At 35.1% G+C, this 26328-nt stretch overlaps 1 protein-coding gene and 1 long non-coding RNA gene across 2 annotated transcripts in view; one reads left to right on the top strand and one right to left on the bottom strand.

Moving 5' to 3' along the window:
• The window catches only part of mrps9 (mitochondrial ribosomal protein S9), a 46471-nt gene extending 34698 nt beyond the window's left edge, over positions 1–11773 (bottom strand). The window contains 2 exon segments of the mRNA NM_001045396.1: positions 5281–5463; positions 11618–11773. Coding sequence (NP_001038861.1) covers positions 5281–5463; positions 11618–11716 — 282 coding nt within the window. The 5' untranslated portion in view covers positions 11717–11773.
• A 19-nt stretch (positions 11774–11792) lies between these two features.
• LOC141386208 (uncharacterized) lies at positions 11793–22596 on the top strand. Its single transcript, XR_015493360.1, has 3 exons — positions 11793–11858; positions 21011–21161; positions 21265–22596. It is a non-coding gene; the product is annotated as an uncharacterized LOC141386208 (long non-coding RNA).
• The last annotated feature ends 3732 nt before the right edge of the window (positions 22597–26328 follow it).

The following is a 26328-nucleotide window of genomic DNA, read 5'->3' as shown; positions in this document are numbered from 1 at the left end:
ATGTGGAACAATGAATCTGCTTCTCATTTCAGAGTCACAGTTGCGGACGCATGCTTTGAGAGCCTTCCTGACTGAATGAATGAAATATGATGTTTTCCATCTAGGCAACCCAGGGAGCTGAAATATAATTGGCTAAAGTGGCACTGGGCGTGCTAAATGACCAAAACAAAGACAGACTTTCTGGCACATAACGAACATTTTCAAAGCAGAATATCTGACTTTATAGTTGTTTTTCCGATTAACAAATATGTTTACTTAGCATGTTTCTTAAATATCTGCATACATATTATGATATTTTTATGCTCTGGAAAAGTCAAAAACTTTAAGAATTGTAGCAACTCCTCCAACACACTACATACATTCTAACATACAACTTCTTGAACATGTAATAATTTGTCTTTAATTTCTAATAAAGTTATTTATAAACTGAATGTTTTCATTATTCTTTGTTAAAAGTTCTGAAGTTTATTTTTAAAGTATATGCAACTTTTTTCTGTGAAAGCTTTTTTTTTATTTTTGGCTACAATCTTATTTAAAGCAAAGATTTGCTTACAAATATTTTACATTCATGTCATTTCACACCCGCATTATTTATCATATATTGCAGAAAGCTCAAGTTATTGTCATCCATATGATGAAAATAAATGGTGTCCCACTGCCAAGCAAAAGAATACGCAACATAAGCGCAAATCATATATCTTCTGCTGTTTGCCAAAGCCTTTAAAACCTGTGCTCCACAACACAGTGTTTTTACAGTTCAAGTCAAGTTGGAATTGTCAAAACTTCAGCAAATTTCTTCATGGTTTCAGTTGCATGGGCTCTCTGAACGTCAGAGCCCACCTGACGGGTGCAAACGCAATGTGTGTGTGTCGAAAGACAGCGGGAGAAGGCAGGTGAGGCTTGCAGTCTTTATTAATTACTTCCTCCTGGCAGCGCTTGCTGTGCAGCTGTTTCACACCTTCAGCGCATTCACGGGAACGTCATGTCGGCTGAAGCGCTTGGCAGACACACCGGCGCCAGCTCAGGCACAGACGCCCCATCCCGTACTTGCTCTGTGCCCTGCAGTCGCAGCCATTTTCCACCCCTTACCCACTGATCAGCTGGCAGTGGGACGGTACGTGTCAACTTCTTTTAGCCACACTTTCTCTGAGGACTCAATTCATTAATGGTGACAGAGATGGGGGAATAATGCTAAGAATTGAGAAATTGGACTAAATTGCTGGGATAAATCAATTATGGTCATTTCTGTCTGGCGAAGAATCAAATATTGGACATAAACTGTTTGTAAATGTTTGCCAATTTATAATCAGGTCCCAGAGGTTTCGCTGCGACACCAGCAGGGAGATGATGACTTTACTTTTAGCTCTGGAGAATCTCAATGACATTGATTGTATCAGTCTCTGCTTTTCTAGTTCTTAGCTTTTCTTGCGATGTTTGTAAAAACTTCAATAAATAAAAGAACAGCTGAATCTCAGTTGATACAAATGAGTCCTCGTAATCTAAAATCTGATCCATGTTGCTCATTACAGGCTGCACGATATTGTAATAAATCTAATGTTTTGCTATATATTTATTTTCTGCGATAAAGATTGTGATATGAACACAATTTCACAGTATGGTTTGAAAAGCTCTATTAGGAAAGAATTTGTTAATTTAGATTGATTGTAATGACTCTGTAGCGGAGTGAATCTTGCAGGAAACAAACAAATTACAAGCATATGAATGCAAAAGAGCATAGAGAAAAGTGAAATAAATGATTTTCTGGAAAGTCTAAAATAATCAAGTACAGAGATCAACAAATAAAATACCACTAAAGGGTGTTCATGGTATAATTAAATAAGATTAATCAAACCTTAAAATGTTAGCATTTCTTATTCTTGAATGTGGTCACGGAATTTAGGTTTCTTTATTTCCTGCCTTTTTAAATTGACTCTTTTAACAGGTAAATTACATTTTAATCTCCCAATCGAACAAATTTAACTTGTTTCCTACAAATTTCAGATGGTGCGATATCAGTGGTGTCCAAATTTGGTCCTGGAGGGCCAGTGTCCTGCTAATTTTTGTTCCAACTCCCAATTAAACACACCTGAACCAGATAATCAAGCTCTTTTTAGGTATACTAGACTTCCAGGCCGGTGTGTTGGAGGAAGTTGCCGCTAAATTATGCACGACACCGCCCTTCAGGACTGAGTTTGGACACCCCTGTCTTATATAATCTGCAGATAGAAAATCAACATTTAATTTGATTGAAATACACTCATAACGATAGAAATAAGGACTTTGAAAAACTTCTACTTCTACTCTTTATGTACAGTGTCAGTTTTCACTTAATAATGTGTTATAACAACTCATAACAGTTGTACAAGTACTGTCATTTTTACTACACGTTCAAATTAATACAAAAATAAAAGTTCGTAACTGGTGCATGCTGTTGGGTATGGATAATTTTTGTGTTTTTTATCTTAAGAGAGCCTGTGACACCAGACTATTATTAATATTAATAATATTAAGAAGAAGAAAATAAGAACAATTATTATTATTAAATATTATTTACAGTTAATATTAATGATTCTATTATTAATCAAATAAATGCTCTTATTAGTAATATATGATATAAAAACAATTCTTTTTAAAGTCCTATAAAACACTTTTAAAACATGAGCCCTTTTTCCCTAAGAGTGTGGGGTTTATTGCCCTTTCTTATAACTATCTTCAGGTTGCTGTGTTTTTGGTTGAAATTTTCTAGGTCTAAAACCTTACCAGTCTTAAATGGAGCAAAACAGAATCAAAATAGAAATATGAGAGACCTAATTAATTAAGGATTTACCTGCAGTTACAGGTGCTAAAATCTCTCCCAGTATTTTGAAAGTACTTATTCCTAAAAATAAGTTAAAATACTCGAAATCATGGCAACGAGAGTGAATGAGCATTGCAATTGTTCAGTTAAATGAATAGAGCAGTATATGTATATATATATATATATATATATATATATATATATATATATATATATATATATATATATTAGCACTGTCAAAATTAACGCGTTAATGCATGCGATTAATTTGAAATAATTAACGCGTTAAAAAAAATTAACATAATTAACGCAGTGTTTTTTTTTTTTTCCTGTTGTGGCCAGGGCAGACGCCCACAAGTTTCTCGCTGTTTCGACGTACTTTTTAGGCCGGGCTGATCATCTTCTTATGATCTGATCGGCCCATAAAACACTCAGCAGACTGTCATGTCTTTCTGCCTCAGTGATTGACAGTGCTGTGAGCTGTCTGTGACGCTCTGAAAGTAAGATGTTTCTTTTCCGGACAGAGCCGGTTGACATAATCTGCAGCCCAATGGTTCTTTTCTTTATTGACATTGGGCTGACCCAATCACAATCTTCCATGTTGGGCTTTGTGTAACGTAGTTGTGTATTTGTCAAAATAGATTGTCACGCCTGTTTCTCACGCGCGGGTCTGCCCCGCGGGAGAGCAGACTTTTGCGTCTGAACTCTGCAGCGGGGCACAGATCAATATATTCCTGTCTATTCTATCTAATTACCTATCTGTCCATATACATATACTTTTTAAAACTTTTAATCTGCACCATGGCCGCGGCAACTTCCTCCTATTATGCCGTTTCCTTAACCTGCAAGTCTTTATTTTACAAATGATAGAGAATGTCTGATTCTCACGCTCTATAAAGGGTGCCATTCATGTATTTTAAGATGCACTCGGTCAGAAGACAAGCGCAGGAGATATCATGACATAGTGTTTTTGATCGTCAGCATGATGTAGGCTTATAGTGACAATAATATTTATACAATATGGTTAATATAATGATATTTATACATGATCAAACTAGTGTGCAACTTAAGCAACTTTTTTACATTTGGTTTTGTAGTTCTGCCCAAACAAGTATTTGTTGCATTTTTTAATTGTTTAAGTTTATTTGATTGACAATGTAAAAGCTGTTAGCTACATTTGATGTTTCATTGTTGAGTTAAACATGTTTTTTAAGGGTCTCTGATACATTGCTTTTATTATTTATCTTTATTTTATTAATCAACATTAAGTGTGTGCGTCAGCAGGCAGTTTTTGTTATGCTCATTATTTTCTAGGCTCCCTCAAAACACACAGGCACCCACATTTCCAATGTGAATTATAATTTTATTTTAATAATAAATTAAAAAAAATGTAGTTTTTTAATTTGTCAACTCTCGTTATTTCCTATATATGGCTTTTGTGCTTTTATAGAATGGGAGTTGGTAAACATATTCAAGGGCATGCACAGATTTTCAATACTTTATTATTATTATTATAGTTTTCCATATCTGCAATGCCTGTATTTTGGCATTTTTTTTGCAGTCCACTTAGAATCCAACATGGAAATCAATGTTTTCTTTATTGTCATTGATTGTTTTGAAATTCAAATGGCAATAACATGCCTGTGTTTTTATTTCTGTAATAAATATGGCTGTCAAGCCAGGATCTTGATGGTTTATTGTGGGTATGTTGTTTACATGAAGAAATCTGTGTTACAAGTAAACAAAAATTCTTATAATGAATTATATTTTGAATTTAAATAGTATTTGTCTTGCGTTAACATTAATTTTACACTCGAATAGCCAAAATTACAAGTTTCAGTCTTTTAAATGCGATTAATCGCGATACATTTTTTTTAGAAGTGCGATTAAATAGTTAATTTTTTTTAATCGATTGACAGCACTAATATATATATATATATATATATATATATATATAGATAGATAGATAGATAGATAGATAGATAGATAGATAGATAGATAGATAGATAGATAGATAGATAGATAGATAGATAGATAGATAGATTGATAGATAGATAGATATGTATAGTATGTTGCATTGTTATACAGTTAAACTGTAAAAGTAAAATATCTGTTTTCAGTTTACAGTGTTAGACTTGTGGCTGCATTTGAAATTCTTTTCCAGTTTACAACAGTTAATAACAATAAAAAATTATTAAAAGTACTCCAGTTCACCGAATGTATTTGTTTATGTTTCATTAAAATAATTGAATACAAAATAACTTTCATAAGATAATTGAATACATTTGTACAATCCAGATGTCAAATCAGTAGTCTTCTTGGTATTAGTATCGGAAACAGAAAAAGGGTATCAGAAGTTCTTATACTCCGACAAATAAATTTAATTAACAAGTCTTACATGACTTATTTTGCCAGCTATACTAAAACACAGCACATGATGAGACATGGACTATAGAATAGAATAGAATAGAATAGAATCTCACATCAACATCCTCCTGTGTAAAGGTTTCTGGATCCTCCCCCATCATGTTTGCCAAGTGGCGTTTGCCAATTTCGAACTCCTCCACCTGTTTGTCGATGAACTCCTGTGTGAATTTCTGTGGTCCTGCAGCTGCAAGGTTCTTCTTCCACAAAGACGACGACACACAAATCTGTCTGACCGGCAGCTACAATTAGGAAAGGCAAGAGCAAATGAGAACAAAGATCAGCTGCTGCTAAAATGATAAGTTTGCCCAATGACAATTTACCGTAAATGTACTTAATTTTTTCCTGCCATCCAAACTTTAGGTCATATTTAGTTTTTATTTATCTGTAGAACATTAAACAAAAAAAGATTAGCCAACTGAAAACTGAATGGTCAATTGTTGAATCATTAAAAAGTCAACAGCTACTTGGTTTACAAAACTCAAAAATTGCAACAAAATAATAATAATAATAAAATAATAATTATGTATGCTCTACAACAGGGGTCACCAATCTCATTTCTGGAGGTCCAGTGCCCTGCAGGGTTTAGCTCCAACTTGCCTCAACACACCTGCCTGGGTGTTTCAAGTATACCTAGTAAGACCTTGATTAGCTTGTTCAGGTGTGTTTGATTAGGGTTGGAGCTAAAATCTGCAGGACACCGGAGCTCCAGAAACAAGTTTGGTGATCCCTGTTCTACAAGGTTATTAAAGTTAACGAAAACGCATGGAAAACAAGAAAACTAGAAATGAAAAAACATTTTTGTTAACAGAAATAAAAGTAAAAATGAGAGTTTTTCAAATAAAATGTAAATGTATTTAATACAGACTTTTTGCCTTTTAGAGGTAAATATATTTACTTTGTGCTGTCAGGTGACCCGTACGGCACCTTAGAGTTTGTAAACTTGATGCCATTGGCCAGATCAAGTCAGTCCTCCTCCAGTCATCCTCACTGTTGCTCCCGCAACAAAAACAATGACTGGACATGACAACATTAAATATGACCCTAGCAGACACTGAAAAGTATTCATTTATCACATTTGTGTCCAATAATGGGTTTTATTTTTGTATTAGTGATAGCGATTGCGAACTAAACTTTCTTTTTAACCAGATCTTTTAAGTGTACCAGTTGAAATAATTCAGCAAATCGAACTTAATCACTTGAAACGATTCACGTCTCCAGTAATGCTGAGCACTTATCCACAAACAACTTACTTCTTACAAGCCTGATACCCTCTAACTCTAAATAAACCAATATATACTGTTATTCAGTTATTAGAACAGTACACTGAGATCAGATTTGAGAAGCAAAGCACCAATAATACTGCATGTGTGATTCAGCAGATGGTGAAACATTATTTGACAGCCTGATGTGACTGAAGCAAACTTGACTGCAGCGTGAGTAAACCGAGGGCTTAAATCTGACAAAACGCAAGTTTATTTCATAACAGATAGTCATAAATGGAATAAAGATAAGTGAATCATGTTCCAGTTGGGTTAAAAAAACAATAGTAAAAAACTTTTCAGATCATGGTGATGCTTAAACTGACTTTAATCTTAAATAAAATATGATTGCTGACTGCATATCTTTGATATGTTGAGTCCAAACTTGGGAAGATGGTCACATAAACTCTGGTTCACGTTAAAGTGTCCAACAAAAAATTTGCGTGTTTTGGCTGAGTTTTTATTATCTAATATGTATTCTGAAGATTATAAATCTTGCACCTAAAAAATATCCTTATTTATAAAGAAAAGAAGAAAAAAAAAAAACTAATAAAAACTAAAACTAAGCAATTTCAAAATATAAAACTAATGAAAACTAGTAAATCTGCTTCTAAAAACTAATTAAAATTAACTGAATTTAAAAACAAAAAGTAAACTCAATAAATAATAAAACTAATGAAAAATTTAAAACTACTTCAATCTTGATGCTCTAGTCTGGAGCAAACTTACACATTAGCTGACATTGTTTGTTTACAAAGATGAGGGTGGACATGTGCATATAATTCTTATTACATATTAATATTTCTATGCATATTCTGAATAAAATGGTATAAGCCCATTTAAAGGTCCCGCAAAGCACTTTGAAATTTTTTTTTTTTTTGTCTTTTTTTTTTCAATATAATCTGAAAAATGAAGAAAGGATGGGACAGAGTAGCTCCTCCCTGTAAAAACAGCCAATAGCGTTTAATTTTTCTCACAGGTCTGCCAGTGAGAGTGGTTGAGCTCCAGTGCATCAAATGGAAAGCAAATGAAAAGAGGCTTAAAAAGGGGGTGAGGCATGTCAGATACAGAGAACATTTGATTGGTCAAGATTTGATGAAAAACTCTTGTATTAGGTGACATGAAATAAAAATCATTGATCTTTTAGGCTGAAGTGATAAACTGCAAGCTTTGGAATGCTTATATCAGTTTTATATTTTCTAAACAAACTGGTCACTGTTTTGGAGAACACTAGCGTATAGATATCCTTAAAACTAACAATCCTAAAAACTTTATTTTTTTTAAGAGACCTTTAGGAGTAATCACTCACACATGCCATTTTGCAATTGGAAGCTTGTTTGTATACATTAATACAATCAAACAAGCCCAGCCCAGATTGATAAAGTAACAAAACGCATTACTTTCTTTAAAAAGCAACTTAGTAACACATTTAGTTCCTTTTGAAGGTAGTAAAAGCAACATTGTAATGCATCGATTTTAAAAGTAACTTTTCTGAATAGATGGCAACAGGGCTATTTGCAGAGGCTTTGGATTAAAGGTAATGATCCTGAAAACAGAGTTCTATTATTAACAAACAAATTGTTTGTCTTCAAGACAAGTATTGTCAGAAGCCTAAGATATTATTATTGTTTTGCAATGTTAATATTGTTCTATATTAGTTTCATTGTTGTTTTTTTCAGTCGAAGTGCCAGTAGTCTGAGGTAAGGTTGGTTTATATTCGCACATTCAAAATGTATCTTTCATAATAGACCCTTTTCACATTTCTGGGTTTCTCAGTAGCAGAAGTCATCATAGTTGGAAAAATTTAGAGCAAGGTGAATGGGAGAATACAACAAATAATTTTTTTTACAATTTTATTTTCTCAAATACCTAAAAAAAAAAAAAAAAAAAAAAAAACACAAAGAGGATACAAAGACTTTCAAAAAAGGAAAAAAATTATAAGACTAATGACGGCCGTTAGAGAAGAGAACTGTCCTGTTTACTGTCCTGTCCCATAGGCGCTGCATTGGAAACCCTTGGAACAAGCGGTAATTCGTTTTTTTTTTTTTTTGTAATTTGAAGCAAAAATGATATAATACATACATAAATGCAGTATATACAAATGTTCACACAGTTTTTAAAAAATCTAAATATTAAAAACTTTCAAGGATTTAAGATTATGATGACCGTAAAATGCGTCATAACAGGCTTGTAAAAAAAAAAAAGGGTCCAAAATATATAATTTTGGGAAAAAATATTTACAAATTCTAAACAGGGAAATAATAAGCAGCCAATGACAAAAAAGTATGCTAAACAGTGCTCATGTTGTTTTGAATACTGATTTCTTAAATAGTCTTAAATACTTAAATGCAATATCAGACCGAATATTCAAAGTAGCGTGATAAACAATCTAGGGACCGTTAAAATAAATTAATGTGCGAATATAAAACCAACTTTACATCAATAGAAACACTGTACAAATTATATAATCAATTAGGCCTGATAGCATAGGTTTTTGGGTCCTTACAACCTAAACTGAGTTAATCATGTTCTAACTTAATTTTATTAGTTATGCAAGCTGTTTTAAGTCACTTTAACATAATAAGTGTACAATGGACTCATAAGGTTAATTTGATTCAGCTTAAAAATTTAAGGCAGTGCAATCGCCAGTTTTGCTTTTTTGAACTGCAAAAATCAACTTGAAATACAGTATATTTAAAAGTTTTACTGATGAAAACTTTTGCATTGCCTCTTTTCGAACACAGCTATAAAAAGCCATAGAGTTCAGATTAAAGCATCTAAAACCATACTTAAAGTCTAAATTTAAGACATCTATAATCAATTTAGAAAGTAATGTATATAAATTGACTTACTTAAAATGATATTCATATCATATATCATATATTATTTAAATTTTCTAAATGAACCCCCATATTTAATTGAGGTAAAGTTGGTTTTATATAAACGCATTCCTTCAGTGACAACTTGTGACACAGTGATATTGTTTTTTGTTTGTTTGTTTGTTTGTTTTTTATTAACAGAACAATAACAACATTATATTGACATCAAAACAAATACAATATAAAAAGAAACGAAAAAAATTACAATCATTCAAAGACAAAATTTAAGGCTTTAAAATAATTAACAGTTCTTTTTGCTATATGCTATTTATTGTTTCTTTATATCGTACATATAGGTAAACCTGTTTCTATTTTAAAGTGAGTAAACTTCGTTTTTTTTCACTACCCATTTACATTTATGAAAAGAAATTTCCATACATAATGAGCAAATTACCAATATCCCAAATTTTGTCGATAATTTGACTGTATTCCCATAAAAAACTAAAACATCTTTTTCTTTGAATTCCAAAGCAATATTCAAACTATGTTTAACAAAAAAGAAAAGATCACACAAAAACAATTGTGTATAAATACAATTATAAAATAAATACACAATACTCTCTTCTTTATATCGTTACAGAAAGCAAATTTTAAATCAACATCTTTACAAAATTTTGCAATAACCTGTTTTACAGGATACAGACGATGAACGATTTTAAATGATACCTCTCTCCTTTATTTGTTATACAAAAACGTCTGGAAATCTTAAGTCTCGTTCCAGTTGACATTGACTTGAAATTGTGATCTCCAATAACCAATAGCTGAAGGAACACAGACAATCCATCAAATCAATCTAAGATAATTATTATTACATCTTTTTTTCTTTTATATGTATACTTTGCAATTTAAGACTAAAATTTACATTTGTATTTTGAACTACAATATATCATTTTCTAATAATTTCTTAAGCTCTGTGGGAATACCATTAATTACCATCATATACTCTTTGACAGGCATATAAAGGGAACACTTTTTTAGAAACTCTAAATAGGTAAGCACATGACCCTTATTACTATTTAAAAGTTGTGAAACCAGCGAAATACTATTTCTAAACCAATGAATTGTAAAAAGAGATTTAATTTGGTAATATATGTATTATTCCAAATTAAGCATTTGTGAGAGGAAAAATTGTTTTGTATATAATCATCTATGATAACAATGCCTGTCTGTGAAAATTAGAAAGTTTTATGGTAAGCTTACTAATATTAAAGTTGTAATTAAGAAAAAATTCAATGCCACCATACTTTTTCAAAAATATTATTAGGAATGTAATACCATAGTTTATTTTTTGAGCTAATATAATTTTGTATCCACTTGATTTTAAAAAGTGTTAGATATTTCAAAGTCAAGTACGTTCAGCCCAACTTGATTAAATGGATTACAAAGTGTTTTTTTATTTAAATAATGAAGTTTGTTTTTTCCAAATATATATATATATATATATATATATATATGTATATATATATATATATATATATATATATATATATATATATATATATATATATATATATATATATATATCGTTAATGATATGTTTTGGAATGTCTATAGTCATTGCAATGTAAACTAATCTAGGGAAACCTTCAGATTTTGATAACAAAACTCTTTTATTCAGAGATAGATCTCTCATTAGCCAAATGTTGAATTTCTTTTACACTTAGTTAACTACTGGGGTATAATTTAGTGTTATTCTTTCTTTTTGGTCCTCTCCATATCTTAATTCCACTCCCTATAATTTTTACCATGTTACATTGAGTATTCGGTCAGTCAGAAACAGCATGCAAGTATGACTTCAAAACAACATTAGCACTATTTAAATCACTGAACAATGTTATAACGTTACTTTGATAGTCTTTGGCTGCAAATAGGACTTCCCTATTTTGAATTTGCAAATAAAACCTTTGTGAAAATATAATATTAAGAAAATTCTGGATGTGCAAATATAAAACCAACTTTACCTCAATACATATTTATATATTAGTTAGCTTGGAGAATACTGCATAGCATACTGTGCTAAACCAACAAACGCATAAATTATAGTTTTTTTTTAATACTATAACAAGCGTGTACTGTAAATGAATGACATTTCTCTCCATCTTGTCAATTTACCCGTTTGTACCGAGTACATAAGCATTCTACTGTCACAATTCAAGCACAAGGACACAACACTCTCTGCAGCATCACTTTCAATGACGAGATTAACTAGTACTTAAACTGCTCTTAAACAGAGGAACAAAAAGAACGAATTTCACCTGTGAAGCTGTCCTTGATCGTGACAAACAGAAATTCTTCCCGCAGCTCCCATACTTCCATAAAATCAACCTCACACATCGGCTACCGGAGGCTGCCATGTTTGCTCGCCGACTTGTGCCTAGGCAGGAAGTAGTGAAAACGTCACATCCTGGAATCAAGGGACGTCGTTCATCCCTGTCAAAAAAATCATTGGTAGTACAGAGGTCTTTGTGAGTATCATATACGTCTCCACAAGTGCACGTAAGTAACTTAACAACATAACATAACATAACATAACATAACATAACATAACATAACATAACATAACATAACATAACATAACATAACATAACATAACATAACATAACATTTCTGTGTGAATATTCATTTCTTTATTTTCTTTTCAGCTTAGTCTCTTTATTAATCTGGGGTTGCCACAGCGAAATGAACCGCCAACTTATCCAGCAACTGTTTTCCATAGCGGATGCCCTTCCAGCCACAACCTATCACTAGGAAACACTCATACACTCTCATTATCATTAATTAATTAATTTTATTTTCGGCTCAGTCCGTTTATTAAGCAGGGGTCAACACAGAGGAATGAACCACCAACTTATGTAACATATGTTTTCCACAGCGGATGCCCTTCGAGCCACAACCCATCACTGGGAAACACCCATACACACTCATTCTGTGTGAATATATTATATATTGGGATTTATTCATTGAACTGTATTCAGGGCAGTTGTGTTCTCAAGGCTGACAATGTACAGCTGTTACTATTGTTTTTATTCAGTGAAACCCTTCAGGAAACTGATATTACCTTACATACTTTAAATAAAAGTAAAATTCATGTTTTAAATATATTTTGTCTAATCAGGGACTAATTTAATTGACAAAAAAGATTTTGAAGTATTCTGTAATGTTGAAACAGTATTTAATTCAATATATGCTAGGGCTGCACAATATATCATTTCAACATCTACAACGCAATGTGATCATTTGCAATCACAAGCATATGCAATGTTGAGTCTGGATTATAATTGATCATTTTGCTGTGTTTTTTGAGGACTGTGACTGTGTGAGGGTTTTAAAAGCAGTCATAGGTTAGAAATTGTACCGTTTGTTACTTTGAAAAACTAATAGCAATTGGCTCTTTGCACAGCTGGAGTTTTATAGCCTACGATAAACGGTGAAAAGCTTATTGTGACTTTTTAAATTTCACAATGTTGTTTTTACAGCATCGATGTTGTAATGTAATTATAAAACATTCAGTTAAATAGAATTAAGTACTCATTTAGTTGTTCAAGCGTACAAACGAGATGAAAGACCGTTGTAACCACTAGCGCCGTCAGCAGCAACCGGCTAGAGCATAAATTCCATTAAAAATACTGGGGTAAAAATAAACTATCATATTTTAAAGACATGGCGAGGGGAAATGGAATTTAATGCAGTGCTTCTTGTCCAACCCGAGACCCACATATCGTATATCTAACAGGCAGATCGCTGATTTTGAAAGAAATTGGAAGCTAAACAAGACAACTTTGTAATGGTAACAAATAACCCCTTTGAGCTGCCTGGCTGAAAATGAAAAGTCCATATAACGTTAGCCTATTATAATAATCAAATTGTTTATGAAACAAAGACTATGCAGTATTAATTTAATTATTCAATTACTGCATACCCGAATACATTTCGACTTCCTCTGAAAACAATAAGACACTGCTTATTTAATTTGTGTCTTTTTCTCTATTGAATTCATCTGATTGTAGGTTGTTTGTTATGTTTTATTCACTCCCCTAAAGAATCGTCACAATCAATCTAAAATTATAAATTCAGTTTACTTATTCAGCTCACATTGTAAAAAATGCTGGGTTCTACCCAATCGATTTGAGTTGGGACAACATGGAGGAATTAAGTTAACTAATTATTTTTCACACATTTATGTGGGTTGAACATAAAACAACATTGTCTAAAAAAAATCTCAAGATTTCTATTGTTCCGGCTCAATTTAAATCAGTAGTTTGAGCAAACAGCAAACATAATTTTTTGAGTGCCTCTAGTGAAATACATATCGCAGAATAATGAAATATTGCAATGTTCGCTAGATTAGTTTCTTAGAGATCGGTTATGGCTGGAAGGGCATCCGCTGTGTAAAACATATGCTTGATAAGTTGGTTCATTCCGCTGTGGTGACCCCAGATTAATAAAGGGACTAAGCCGAAAAAAAATTGAGTGAATTAATGAAAGTTAGATTCATGCAGCCCTAATACATGCAGTGTATTACCTTTCTATTTAGCAAAAAAATAAATAAACCAAACGGATAATAATTTCTACAAAAATTGACTCAATAATGCTGAATTTATTCACCTGGAGATTAAATAAAATAATTAAATAAAATGGCAACAATGCACTGATAAGATCTGTTTATTTTTTTTCCAAATCCTGAATATCCTAGTCAGTTCAGTCAGTTCAGAAATTCCTTCTCATGAATTGGGATTTGTGGAGCTGCACATCTATGGATTTGCTCTTCATAGTTTGGACTTTCAGCAGTGAAATTTAAACCACTGAACTAAACTAAACTGAACTTCTACTCTGAAAACTGGACTGACGCTGTTTCAATTTACTAGAACTTCTATGTTAAGCTGCTTTGACACAATCTAAATTGTAAAATCATGATAGAAATAGATTGTTGATTTGAGTTGAACTGAGTTAATTTGAATTGAATAAGTTACACTTAAATTGTATTTTACATGTCTATTGCATTTCATTTGTAATAAAAATTATGTACAAATATAAATATAAATTCACCAAATAAATGGAGTCATGGTATGCAGAAGACACTTCTTCCAAAAAACATTAACAAATCTTAACTTTATAAATAAAAGTAACCTACTGTATTCTGTTACAAGAAGAACTGCCATAATATCCTAAATGCTTTATATGTAATGCAGATTGACATTATTTTTCATTCTGTTTTCCCACTAACTTTTGGTAATTAAAACCAAATTACTGGCAACAATATAAAGATATTACAGTCAGTCCAGACTTTTTAAACACTTTCACGCATAAGCAATTTATGCCAAGTTACCTGTTCTTTTAACCCAAATCAAAAGTTAATTTTAAATAGAAGTTGATATTTCAGAAGATTCAGCAGCTCTTCAGATTTTACTTATTTATTTACTGAAATTCTTGACAAATGCTTTTAGCCAAACAAGTTATAAATTCTTAATTTTTAATTAAGGCACTCCTGATTGATTAAACCCACAGTTTTTTTTATTACACAATGTCTATGATTATTTTTAGTACAGTACATTTAATCGATAATATAAAGGTGTCCTTATTGCTGTTGACTTTATGTGGAATATCACATGAAGAAACTGGTCAGCAACCAATTATTGCACTTACCATTAAGGATCTCACAACAGTCTAAACTTAGCAGGACGTATGGATTTCAAAGAAAACCAGATCTTGTCAGTGCATTGTTGCCATTTTATTTAATTATTTTATTTAATCTCTGAATTTAAATGACAAGAAAACTTAATATTTCCTTTAGCTCAGTCCCTATATTAATCAGAGATTACCACAGCGGAAAGAACCGCCAACTTATCTACATACATACATGATATACGTATACTGTATATACATACAGTATGTTTTACTCAGCGGATGGCCTTCCAGCTGCAACCCACAATGGCATATTTAGATCTTTCAGTTCTCCTATAGCGCATGTCTTTGGATTGTCGGGGAAAACGGAGCACCTGGAGGAGACCTATGCAAACACGGGGAGAACATGCCAACTCCACACAGAAATGCCAATTGGCCCATACCTTCTTGCTGTGAGGTGACAATGCTAACCACTGAGCCACGGTGTTGCCCTGAAAACCTAATATAATAAAAACATTATTCACATCTTCGGTATGAAGGCATCATGATTAAAACAGTTATATATATATATATATATATATATATATATATATATATATATATATATATATATATATATATATATATATATATATATATATATATATATATATATACAGTCTAAATGATTTTAAAAAATTTCAATGTTTATTTTGCTAGTCCAAAATATACTGTTATTATTTAGGTGATAAATAAATATCTTCAAGTGCATTGAAAAAAAAAAAGTTTGTTTTCGGTAGTCAAAGTCGATTAAAGTCTAACCTCTTGCTTCCAAGTTTGGTAGAGCTTCTCTCTGTTGACAGTTCAATCGATTCAATATTCTTAACTAGGCCCCTTTTAGTATTAGTTGGCTTAACGGGAACAAATGCCCTTCCCCCCTACTCAATATTCCATTTCAGCTGGAAGTACATCAACACACTTAAATAAAACATCCAGTTTACACAGGTGAGTGGGCTTGACAAACCACCTGTAGCAACACTCTTCGCACTTCTCTCCAAAAAAACTAAACAAAAACAAATCTCTCCCTTACTCTAGCACTTAATTCTCGGAGCACTAACAGTTCCTTCTTACTGTATAATTAGCACTTCCTGTGTGTACTGCCTCTTCGTGATGATTTGCTGAATGTCTTCTCAATTGTATGTTTTTGGACAAAAGTGTCAGCCAAATGACTAAATATAAATATACACAGACTTTAAGAAAACTAATTTAAAACACTTTATTAGGTACACCATACTAGTACCTGTTTGGGCCCCCTTTTGCCTTCAGAACTGCCTTAATCCTTCATGGCATAGATTCAACAAGATACTGGAAATATTCCTCAGAGATTTTGGTCCATATTGACATGATAGTATCACACAGTTGCTGCAGATTTGTCGACTTCACATCCATTATGCGAATCTCTCGTTCCACAACATCCCAAAGGTGCTCTATTGGATTGAGAACTGGTGACTGTGGAGGTCATTTGAGTACAGTGAACTCATTGTCATGTTTAAGAAACCAGTCTTGATTCACACTTTATAACATGACGCATTATCCTGCTGAATGTGGCCATCGTAAGTTGGGTACACGGTGGTCATAAAGGGATGGACATGGTCAGCAACAATACTCAGGTAGGCTGTGGTGTTGACACAATGCTCAATTGGTACTAATGGGCCCAAAGTGTGCCAAGAAAATATCCCCCTCACCATTACACCACTACCACAAGCCTGAACCGTTGATACAAGGCAGGATGGATCCATGCTTTCATGTAGTTGATACCAAATTCTGACCCTACCATCCGAATGTTGCAGGGGAAATCGAGACTTATCAGATTAGGCAACATTTTTACAATCTTCTATTGTCCAATTTTGGTGAGCCTGTGTGAATTGTGGCCTGTTCTTAGCTGACTAGAGTGACACCAGGTGTGGTCTTCTGCTGCTGTAGCCCACCCACCTCACTGGAATTTTTTTTTCTGACCATCCATTTTCAAACGCTAGAAATGGTTGTGCATGAAATTCCCAGTAGATCAGCCGTTTCTGAAATATTCAGACCAGCCCATCTGGCGCCAACAACCATGCCACGTTTAAAGTCACTTAAATCACCTTTCTTCCCCATTCTGATGCTCAGTTTAAACTGCAGCAGATCGTCTTGACCATGTTTACATGCCTAAATGCATTGAGTTGCTGCCATGTGATTGGCTGATTAGAAATTTGCATTAATGTGCAGTTAGACAGATGTACCTAATAAAGTGGCCGGTAAGTATATGTTCTTTAAGAATGCATTTGCACAGGTTAAAAAAAGTCAGCCACATATTCCGCCATTTACAAATCCTCTCCCAATTTCAAACAATTAAATTTTCACCAGAGGTGCACTCACAATCTCATTGACAAAGGTCTATTGTTGGATGTGGTGTGAGAGCACCTTTAATGACCTACAAATAATCAATTTCCTTCATATTATTCTATGTATGAATAAATGAGTTGGAAGGGACAGAGCCACAGGCCAGCATTCATTCTAGGGGTTGTATATGTACGCGTGCACTGTTCCTAATAGATGCCAGGTCTTCACTCAAGATAGAGCTGGAGTGAGTGTTTGCAAACATTAATCAAAGTGAAGGGGCGCACGCTTCTGGTTTGTGCCAGTCAATGCTCTGGCGAGCTAATGTGGCGCAATGATGAACAACGTTTGCGCTCAGGTTTAGCCACAAGCATTCGCAAAGAAAAATAGACTCGACCCCTGGTCTCCAATTCACCATGGGGGTTAGTGAGCTTCACATTAATCACATGCTAGCTCTGGCCTAACTCAGCTAACTCACGGCTAACACGCCTGCTGGAGCTGTTTCTGAAAGCCACCCTCGCAAATATGAAAAATGTCAAATGTCACATAGGTGTACAGCAGGAAAGTGCAGAATTCTATTATATTAAATTTTTAGTTTTGAGCTGTAAACACTTTTAACATTCTCTGTTCAGACTGGCCTTTACACTTCCTGGTCACATTTCAAATAATTAACGTGATGTGTCAACATGTTCGTTCAGTTAAATTATTTTTCACATTAAGCAGCTATCTTGCAGTCAGCAACACATTTTAAACAACAGCACTTGTGCCATTATGAAAACAAAATACAAAGATAATGTAAAACAGTAAAAGGGCTACAATAATATATATGTAATATGTATGTAAATAATACATGATGATATGTAAAAAACATTGATAAATTACTCTTTTTTTCTTGTCTAATGTTAACCAAAAGCTCTAAAAGTAAAAAAAAGTGAAAATTACTGAAAAAATATAATTTTTACATTAAATAGTTTAACCAATATTAAAAATAAATTAATGATGTATTAATAATTAAATCAAAAATAGTAAATTATGATATATATATATATATTATATATTATATATAATATCATAATTTACTATTTTTGATATTATATTAAATATAATATTATATTTTATATAATATAATATATTTTATATTAGATATTATATGATTATATCAAAATAGTAAATTATGATATTATATATTTATATATTTGTTAACACTAATTTCTAATCAGCCAATCACATGGCAGCAACTCAAAGCATTTAGGCATGTAGACAAGATAGTCTGGCATCGATGATGGTGCCAGACCGGCTTGTCCGATTTTTTCAGAAACTGGTCTGATGAGTCTCAATTTCTGCTGCGACATTCGGATGGTAGGGTCAGAATTTGCCATCAACAACATAAAAGCATGGATCCATCCTGCCTTGTATCAACGCTTCAGGCTGGTGGTGGTGGTGTAATGGTGATGGGGATATTTCCTTGGCACATTATGGGCCCATTAGTACTATTTAAGCATTGTGTCAATGCCACAACCTACCTGAGTATTGTTGCTGACCATGTCCATTCCTTTATGACCACAGTTGACCTATCATCTAATGCTACTTCTAGCAGGATAATGCGTCATGTCATTAAGCGCGAATCATCTCAGACTGGTTTCTTGAACATGACAATGAGTTCAATGTACTCAAATGGCCTCTACAGTCACCAGTTCTCAATCCAGTAGAGCACCTTTGGGATGTGGTGGAACGGGAGATTCACATCATAGATGTGAAGCCGACAAATCTACAGCAGCTGTGATGCTATCATGTCAATATGGACCAAAATCTCTGAGGAATATTTCCAGTATCTTTTTTGTATCTATGCCATGAAGGATTAAAGCAATTCTTAAGACAAAATGGGGCAAAACCCAGTACTAGTAAGGTGTACCTAATAAAGTTGTCAGTGATTATATTATAACAAGAAATCTACTGTGTTTTTTTTTTTTTACTTATTTAATGTTTTAAGTAAAGTGAAATCATGGTTTAATTCAGTATTGTACTATTTTAAAAAGAAAAGTATATACAAATATTTAATATGCTTAATATACTTAATATGCTAATTTGACTTATTTCCATACTACATTAAATGATTCTTTCACAACATATTGTACTTAATGTTTTCTAGAACACCTAAAAGCAGAAAATGTATTTAAAAAACAAAAACATCTCATTCATTCATTCAGTCATTCATTCATTCATTTTCTTCTCGGCTTAGTCGCTTTATTAATCAGGGGTTGCCACAGCCCAATAAACCACCAACAAAAACAACTTTGCTGGCTAAATTATGTAACTGAATTTAAAATATTTAGACATGGATTATTATTATACAATTATTATTATGGCAAAGTTGCTGTCAATTTATCTTTTCTTTTTTTTTTTTTTTTACAGAAATATGTAAAAACGTTATTATTGTGCTTGGCTGTACAGCATGAAATCATGACTTCACATCTCTCTCCCGACAATGGTTTTGTTGTCTTTTCAAAAGTTTAATAAATGTCCTGCTCCTTTCCTGGAATTTTGCAAAGTGGCTGTAGTCCAGAAAGTTCCTTGAAAGGCAAAAGAGCAATGTGGTTTTACATAACAAAAAAAGAAACGGCAAATTCCACAGGCTGAAACTTGGAAATGGTGCCTTTTTGAGAAATACGGATTTACACTCCAGGAAAAAAAAAAATTGGGTTAGTAGTGGCAGAGCACGAGAGGGCAGGAGGAAGGGGAAAAAATCAGAAAGAGAGAGATGGGCCTGTATTCTTTAAGCTTTAGTGGTAAGATGCAGGCTTATTCCAGTCATAATTTCCATCATGCTTCTCCTAATATCCTTACTGGCTCGTGATGGGATAAGCACATCTCACAGCGTGTGTCGTTTTCACCTTAAAGCTTTCACACTGCTTACAGCGTCCATTGTGGCTGACACAATCAGCCATAGGGGCAGTCTGCTTAAAACTGCTTTTCCTCTGGTATTTTGCACGCTGTATCTCTCATTCCATTCACGAGGGATTTATGTGAAAACATCTTAGTGGTTACAAACAGCACATGCTTTCTGTTAAGACTTGGTCTAATGATTTTGTTTACTTGGGGCCAGTGCCAAAGCAAATGGCAACTGTCCAGATATATTTTTTTAAAATAGGCTTTATTTCAAAAAAGGAAATATTGTGACGACAAACACTACAAATGTGTTCTTGCCTGTTCGCATAATGCGATGCAAAGTGGCTATTTCAATAGCAGTGAATATAGCAAGGCTATTATTTAGCCGTCTACATAAAAGTTACTCTTTCACCCATACTCATAACCTGTTTTCTTATGAAGGAGCGAGCTTAAGCCACTATTTAGCAAGACACAACACAAGCCGACATTACAATAATGAATCAAATATGAATAGTTTTCAGATGTGGGGAGCACCATTGATCGATACTAAGGCACAACAGCTAGAGGGGAGTGAGGGTGGAGAAAAAAGTCAAAGAAAAACAACAGATTTCGCTTTTCCCCCTTGAACACACACTTGCGTTGGGGTGCAAATGTGTGAGTGTTTATGTGTGTGTGCCTTTGTCATGGGTGCCAGTGCTCCTTTCATGCCCTGGGGCCATGGAACCCACCCCATGCCCCTACCCTGCATGAACTAGCACCTGCACTGATTGGCTGCTTATCTGTAGGAAGAAAAAAGAGGTAGAGAGGCAGTGATTGGAAAAGGCAGCCGGAGGATACGAGTGGGCCCAAATGGTGTCCTCTCCTCTGAGAGACAGGCAGAAACCAGCCGAGCCGTAATCCACACAGAACACGCACGGCCCAGGGACGCAGATGAAGGTACTACACACACACACACACACAATCAACTAAGCCTAAATAATAAGTATGCAGAAGTCAAAGCAAGCTCAACCCTGGTCTTTTATTTACATTGTTTTTCCAGAACAGGCTTATTTAGGAAATGGATTTTTAATGAAACAGTCCTTCAAGCGAGGCCTTCCCAATGCAGAATCCTCCAGTATTGTTAGAACGTAAAACTCCCAAGGCATCCGTGGAGAATGCTTATCCAGATTTCATATCTGCCCTCCGACAGCCACGGAAATCATCCGGCTGATTATCAAAGAGCCGCGCGTGGAGTGGCCTTTAATTGATAGCAAAAGCTCTGTAATAAATAGAGACGTTTTGCTGAGGAGCGGAGAGAAGCTGAACTGCCAGTGATTACCTGCTGGAATCAGGCCTCATCAATATCAGCCTAATTACAAAGCACTTCTGGCAGTGCGTGAAACAAATCGACCGCCGCAGCAGATTGGGCCGTGGCCACGGACGTCCACAGATATTAGGGCTTTTAGCGATGGGCCTGTGGGGGGCTACCTGAGTATTGCTCCCCACACACTGCTGATAAGGAAGAATGGGCCGATTTAGATCAGTGAAGTGCTTTGCCTCTGCCAGCTTTGCTAATGCCTCCTTTGCAGGCTTATGTGGTCATGTGGCTACAGTAAGAACCCGTGCCGTATTTTTGTTGGGGTATTCCTATCTCATCCATCTCATGTCATACACCTCAGTTCATTGACACTATATTTGTTACGAGGCCAGTAATGAAAGATCAGAAGACGGATCTGTCAGCTTTGTGTGTAGGCCCTATCCCGTGTGAGACTCTCTTACTCTCAGATGGAACCACTTTGTGGGTCCATTCAACCCCCCCAACACATACACCAGTGGAGCGGCTGTATTGGGTTTCCAGCCTGAGACGAGTTGAAGGGTTCCTTCCCTGCTTCCCATGGATGAAAAGACCAGTGTCTTTCCCCCCCTCCCTCATCTTTTTTTCCCCAGGTAAGTGTCTGAGGTGGGGTCCCGGTGGCGACTGCAGGAAGGAAGCCATTACTGCGCAGTGCAGGGAAAGGGGCCGTGGGATGCAGCTGCCCGTCACTGGGGAGGAAGAGGTTCAAGACCCTAGACAGGACGGGAGTAATACGACCCTGCAGAGTAGCTGAGACTGACCTTAGAAAAACTTCCTACCGCTTCATCTCATGAACATTTCCTGCTAATGGACTTGCCCTGCAAGGGGCTCCCCCCTCATTCTGCTACCTTTAACTACAATCCCAGCATAATATCCTTCTTTGAACCAACATATTAATTTTGGGTGTTGTTCATACAGGCATTGCACTTTTAATCGCTAGTGTGCAGCCGCACACAATTATAAACACTTTCAACAACAAAGTTGATTCTAGCGATGATATCGGTAAAAAGTCTTGTCGAGAAATGACTCTACCAATCAGACATAAAGAGTTGCTCTAAATGAGACGGGGATAATAAGGACCGGGAGTCTTGAGACATCTTCCTCGGCTGATGAGAGGACACCGGCTCTCTGGCTACCGCTGGGCTCCCCAACATCTGCACAGGCAATTTAAACCCACTGTAGACTGCAAAGGTTAAACCACTAAAATCTAATATTTGCCTGGAGGGGGTCATGGCACTGCAATTACTAGGTACAATCGGCAGAGCTAATCAGCTCGCCTGGCTTGCAGGGGGCCGGGGTGGGCGAACGGGCCCATGATCAGAGTCTCTGTCCTCTCGCTGTTCTGTTTACTTATTAAACTCCATCTTGTGTTCAAGGAGCCGCGCGGCTGCCCTCAGCCCTCTGCACAGGGGGCAAATTTAGCTCCCAACACTCTCAGATATCGCCACACTTCACAAGAATTCACGTTAATCAGTAGTTTTGTTCTTTGGTCTGTGAGAGAAAAGGGATAAATCTGGCAGTTATTAACATGTATAATGCTCTCCACACAAGACAATCTACTGATGATGTAAACCTGACCTGAAAAACTTGCAGAGATGTTTTTGTTTCGGGATTGTGGAGTAGTCGCTGTATATGTTCTTGAATACAGTCATATCTTCTTTGCAAAAGCAAATATAGGATTAGAGCATAATGCATTATGATTGTCTAGTGTACACCCCTTTTGAACGAGGCTTGGGGAACAATTACTGGTAATTAAATATGTGCCTGTACAGAAAAAAAAGATAATTATGTCCTTTGTGTATTACACCAATTAATTACTATTATTTCTAGGAGTAAAGCCTTTAATGACTTGAGAATCTGCTAATACAATGCGCTTGAAAGTGCACTACATATGTCTAACCAAGTTTCGTCTTTCTTTGTGTGATTCGGGCAGGTCACCTTTGATGTTTTAAGGTTAATCACTGCCATATCAAAACCTCGGTGAGTGAGTTTACACTGCCCGTCTGCCCAACAGTGAGTGGATTAGTTGAATCTCTCCTCTCTGTGGGCTGGTGAATGAGTGACCAGGCGTTAACTCTCCCACACCTGCAGTTGTCCTAATGAGAGCTGCCGTGGAGCACCTTTGAGCCTTTTATCCTCATCTCCCCTTCTCAAAAGAGTTACAGAAGCCATTCGGGACATGCGCAACCTTCTTCCCCAGCAAGACTGTTTTGCCTTGAAATTGAAGCAGTCAGTTTAAATGCTTTGTTTTATTAACCATGTAGAAAACCCATTGAGCACATGCACACAACCAAACTTTCCCTCATTCTCTCACACTTACTGTTGTTATCTTGCAAAGACTTTCCAGTGCTGCATTACTGATCTCTGTTTAAGCAAAAGAGCTGTTGCATCCATTCACAGTTATCTATTTATTGGCTTCAGGCACTAAAACCTAACCTGGGATATGTGGGCCCAATTATTAGTAATCTATTAAACCCTGAAACCTATAAATGGTTACACTGCAACTCTCTGAGCTAAAGACAGCTCAGATGCTCCATGCTCTAAATCCCTACCTGGTTAATGAGACATTGAACCCAACAGACCCTCTTCCAGCGCCTCTGTCCCCTTTCCAGGGCCCCCGGGGATACTGTAATTCCATCTTCTTTCTTGTCCTAGAGCCACAAATACATTGCTCAATCAATGGATGTATAGAGGAAACCACATGTCTATCCAAAGCAAAGGGATGATCTCTGGTGCTTACATACGTGTGTTTTGGGACAGTGGGTGTCATGCGGGCTGCTGCCCCTCCTGGACTAAGCACTATTGACAAATCTATCAAGGAGGTGATGCATCAGCTCCCTACAAGCCCGCTCCAAGGAGCCAAAGCTCTGACATGCTGTCACCTTGGTAACTGCTACCGAAGTGAATGGCCTGCTGGGATAGCTGACCTCGGTTGGCGGACCGCCACAACGCAAAGGCAGGCGTGTGGCTAGAGATGTCACCAGACCCCTGAGGACCATCGATCCCCCCCAACATCTCCACCACCATCCATCCTGATCCAGGATAAATTATTCCTCTCAAACAAGAGCGTGGCAACTTAACATTTGTGATCAGACGGCATGTGGAAGCCATGGATTCGAGTGATTAATTAAACTCCAGTTATCCTCAGTCTGGGTGGGGGTTGCAAACTCCGCAAAACAAATACAAAGACACGTTGTTGATTTTAGAAGCGTTAAAACTGCAGTAAAACCACAACATTTACTGTAGGTCTTATATTATTATTAATATTACTGAACTATTCTATGTGTATGTTTACTAATTTGATGGTGATGTAGGTTTAAATAGGTTTGGAGTTCAGGTACCCCAAGTTACAGTGTTAGCCAAACTTGTTTATTTTAATTTTTTTAAAGCAAATAATAGAAGTGAAAGGGTGACATGATGGCGTAGTGGGTAGTGCTGTCATCTCACAGCAAGAAGGTCACTGATTCGAGCCCCAGGGTTAGTTGGCATTTCTGTGTGGAGTTTGCATGTTCCTCCCATGTTCGCATGGGTTTCCTCCGGGTGCTCTGGTTTCCCCCACAGTCCAAAGACATGCGCTATAGGTGTATTTAATTAGCAAAATTGGCCGAATGTATGTGTGGGTGAGATTGCAAGAGTGTATGGGTGTTTCCCAGTGCTGGATTGTGGCTGGAAGGGCATACGCTGCTTAAAACACAAGCTGGTTAAGTTGGCGGTTCATTCCGCTGTGGCGACCCCTGATTAATAAAGGGAGTAAGCTGTACCAATTGACCTGAATTCACCCCTATAAAATTTCTGATACATTTTAGCATGGTGTATTATGTTGTACTAATTCAGATTTGCTTGCTGACGTATTATTTTAGTAACTGAGAGTTAGTTGCACAATTTGTCAGTAATAACAATTTAGAATAAATTATATATATTTTTCTCCCCAGTACTGATGCGGCTAGAAGGTATAGTTGGCGGTTCATTCCACTAAAGTGACCCCTGATAAATTAGAGACTAAACCGAAAAAAAATAAAATAAAGATTATTAAAAAAATATGAAAATGATTGCTTGCTAAAATTTGTGTTTTTTTTTATTATTATAGTAATTTTATTTAGTTTATGAATGTTTTAATATACATTTTAATATGAAGGTGTATAATGTACATCTACACTCTTTCAGTTACACCACCAGTTTAAATGAAACAAAGATTTATCCAGGTGATATTAACTTTCCTGATAATGTTTGTTTTCTAATTAAATTTGCAAAAACACTGCCAAACATGGATTATGCATGTTTATTGTTTTAAATTATTATTTTTTATTTTTGCTTTTTAACTTTTTTTTAATTTGCCTTTCAAAAAACATAATTTAGGACAAACTCAACTCCAATGTAATATTTTACAAACTGACTTATAAATGTCCAATAAAGACTATACATGTTAAATTAAAATCAAAATTTGCCTAGACAATAGGATCATTTCATGTCTTATCATTAATGTAATTTCTCCTCCGTTTCTAGTGAAATACAGCTTACCTTTGGTCCATTGCAATTACTATGTTATAAAAGTTGGCCTGTCTAAATTATTTATTGTCACTTCAGGTGTCTTGTGGCCTACACTGAAAGCACCATTAAAGGCAGTTTGAATCAGCACCTTTGTATTATTATTATTATTATTACTATTATTATTTTTATTATTATTATCATCATTATTATTATTATTTGATTTATTTTTTATGATTTATTTTTCTATCTTGCAGCGAAGAAAAAAACAATTTGTTGTGCGTT

The sequence above is a fragment of the Danio rerio genome, chromosome 6 (genome assembly GCF_052040795.2).
Source record: "Danio rerio strain M-AB ecotype USA chromosome 6, GRCz13ab, whole genome shotgun sequence".
Lineage (NCBI taxonomy): Eukaryota > Metazoa > Chordata > Actinopteri > Cypriniformes > Danionidae > Danio > Danio rerio.
This window is presented reverse-complemented; position numbering and strand designations above follow the sequence as displayed.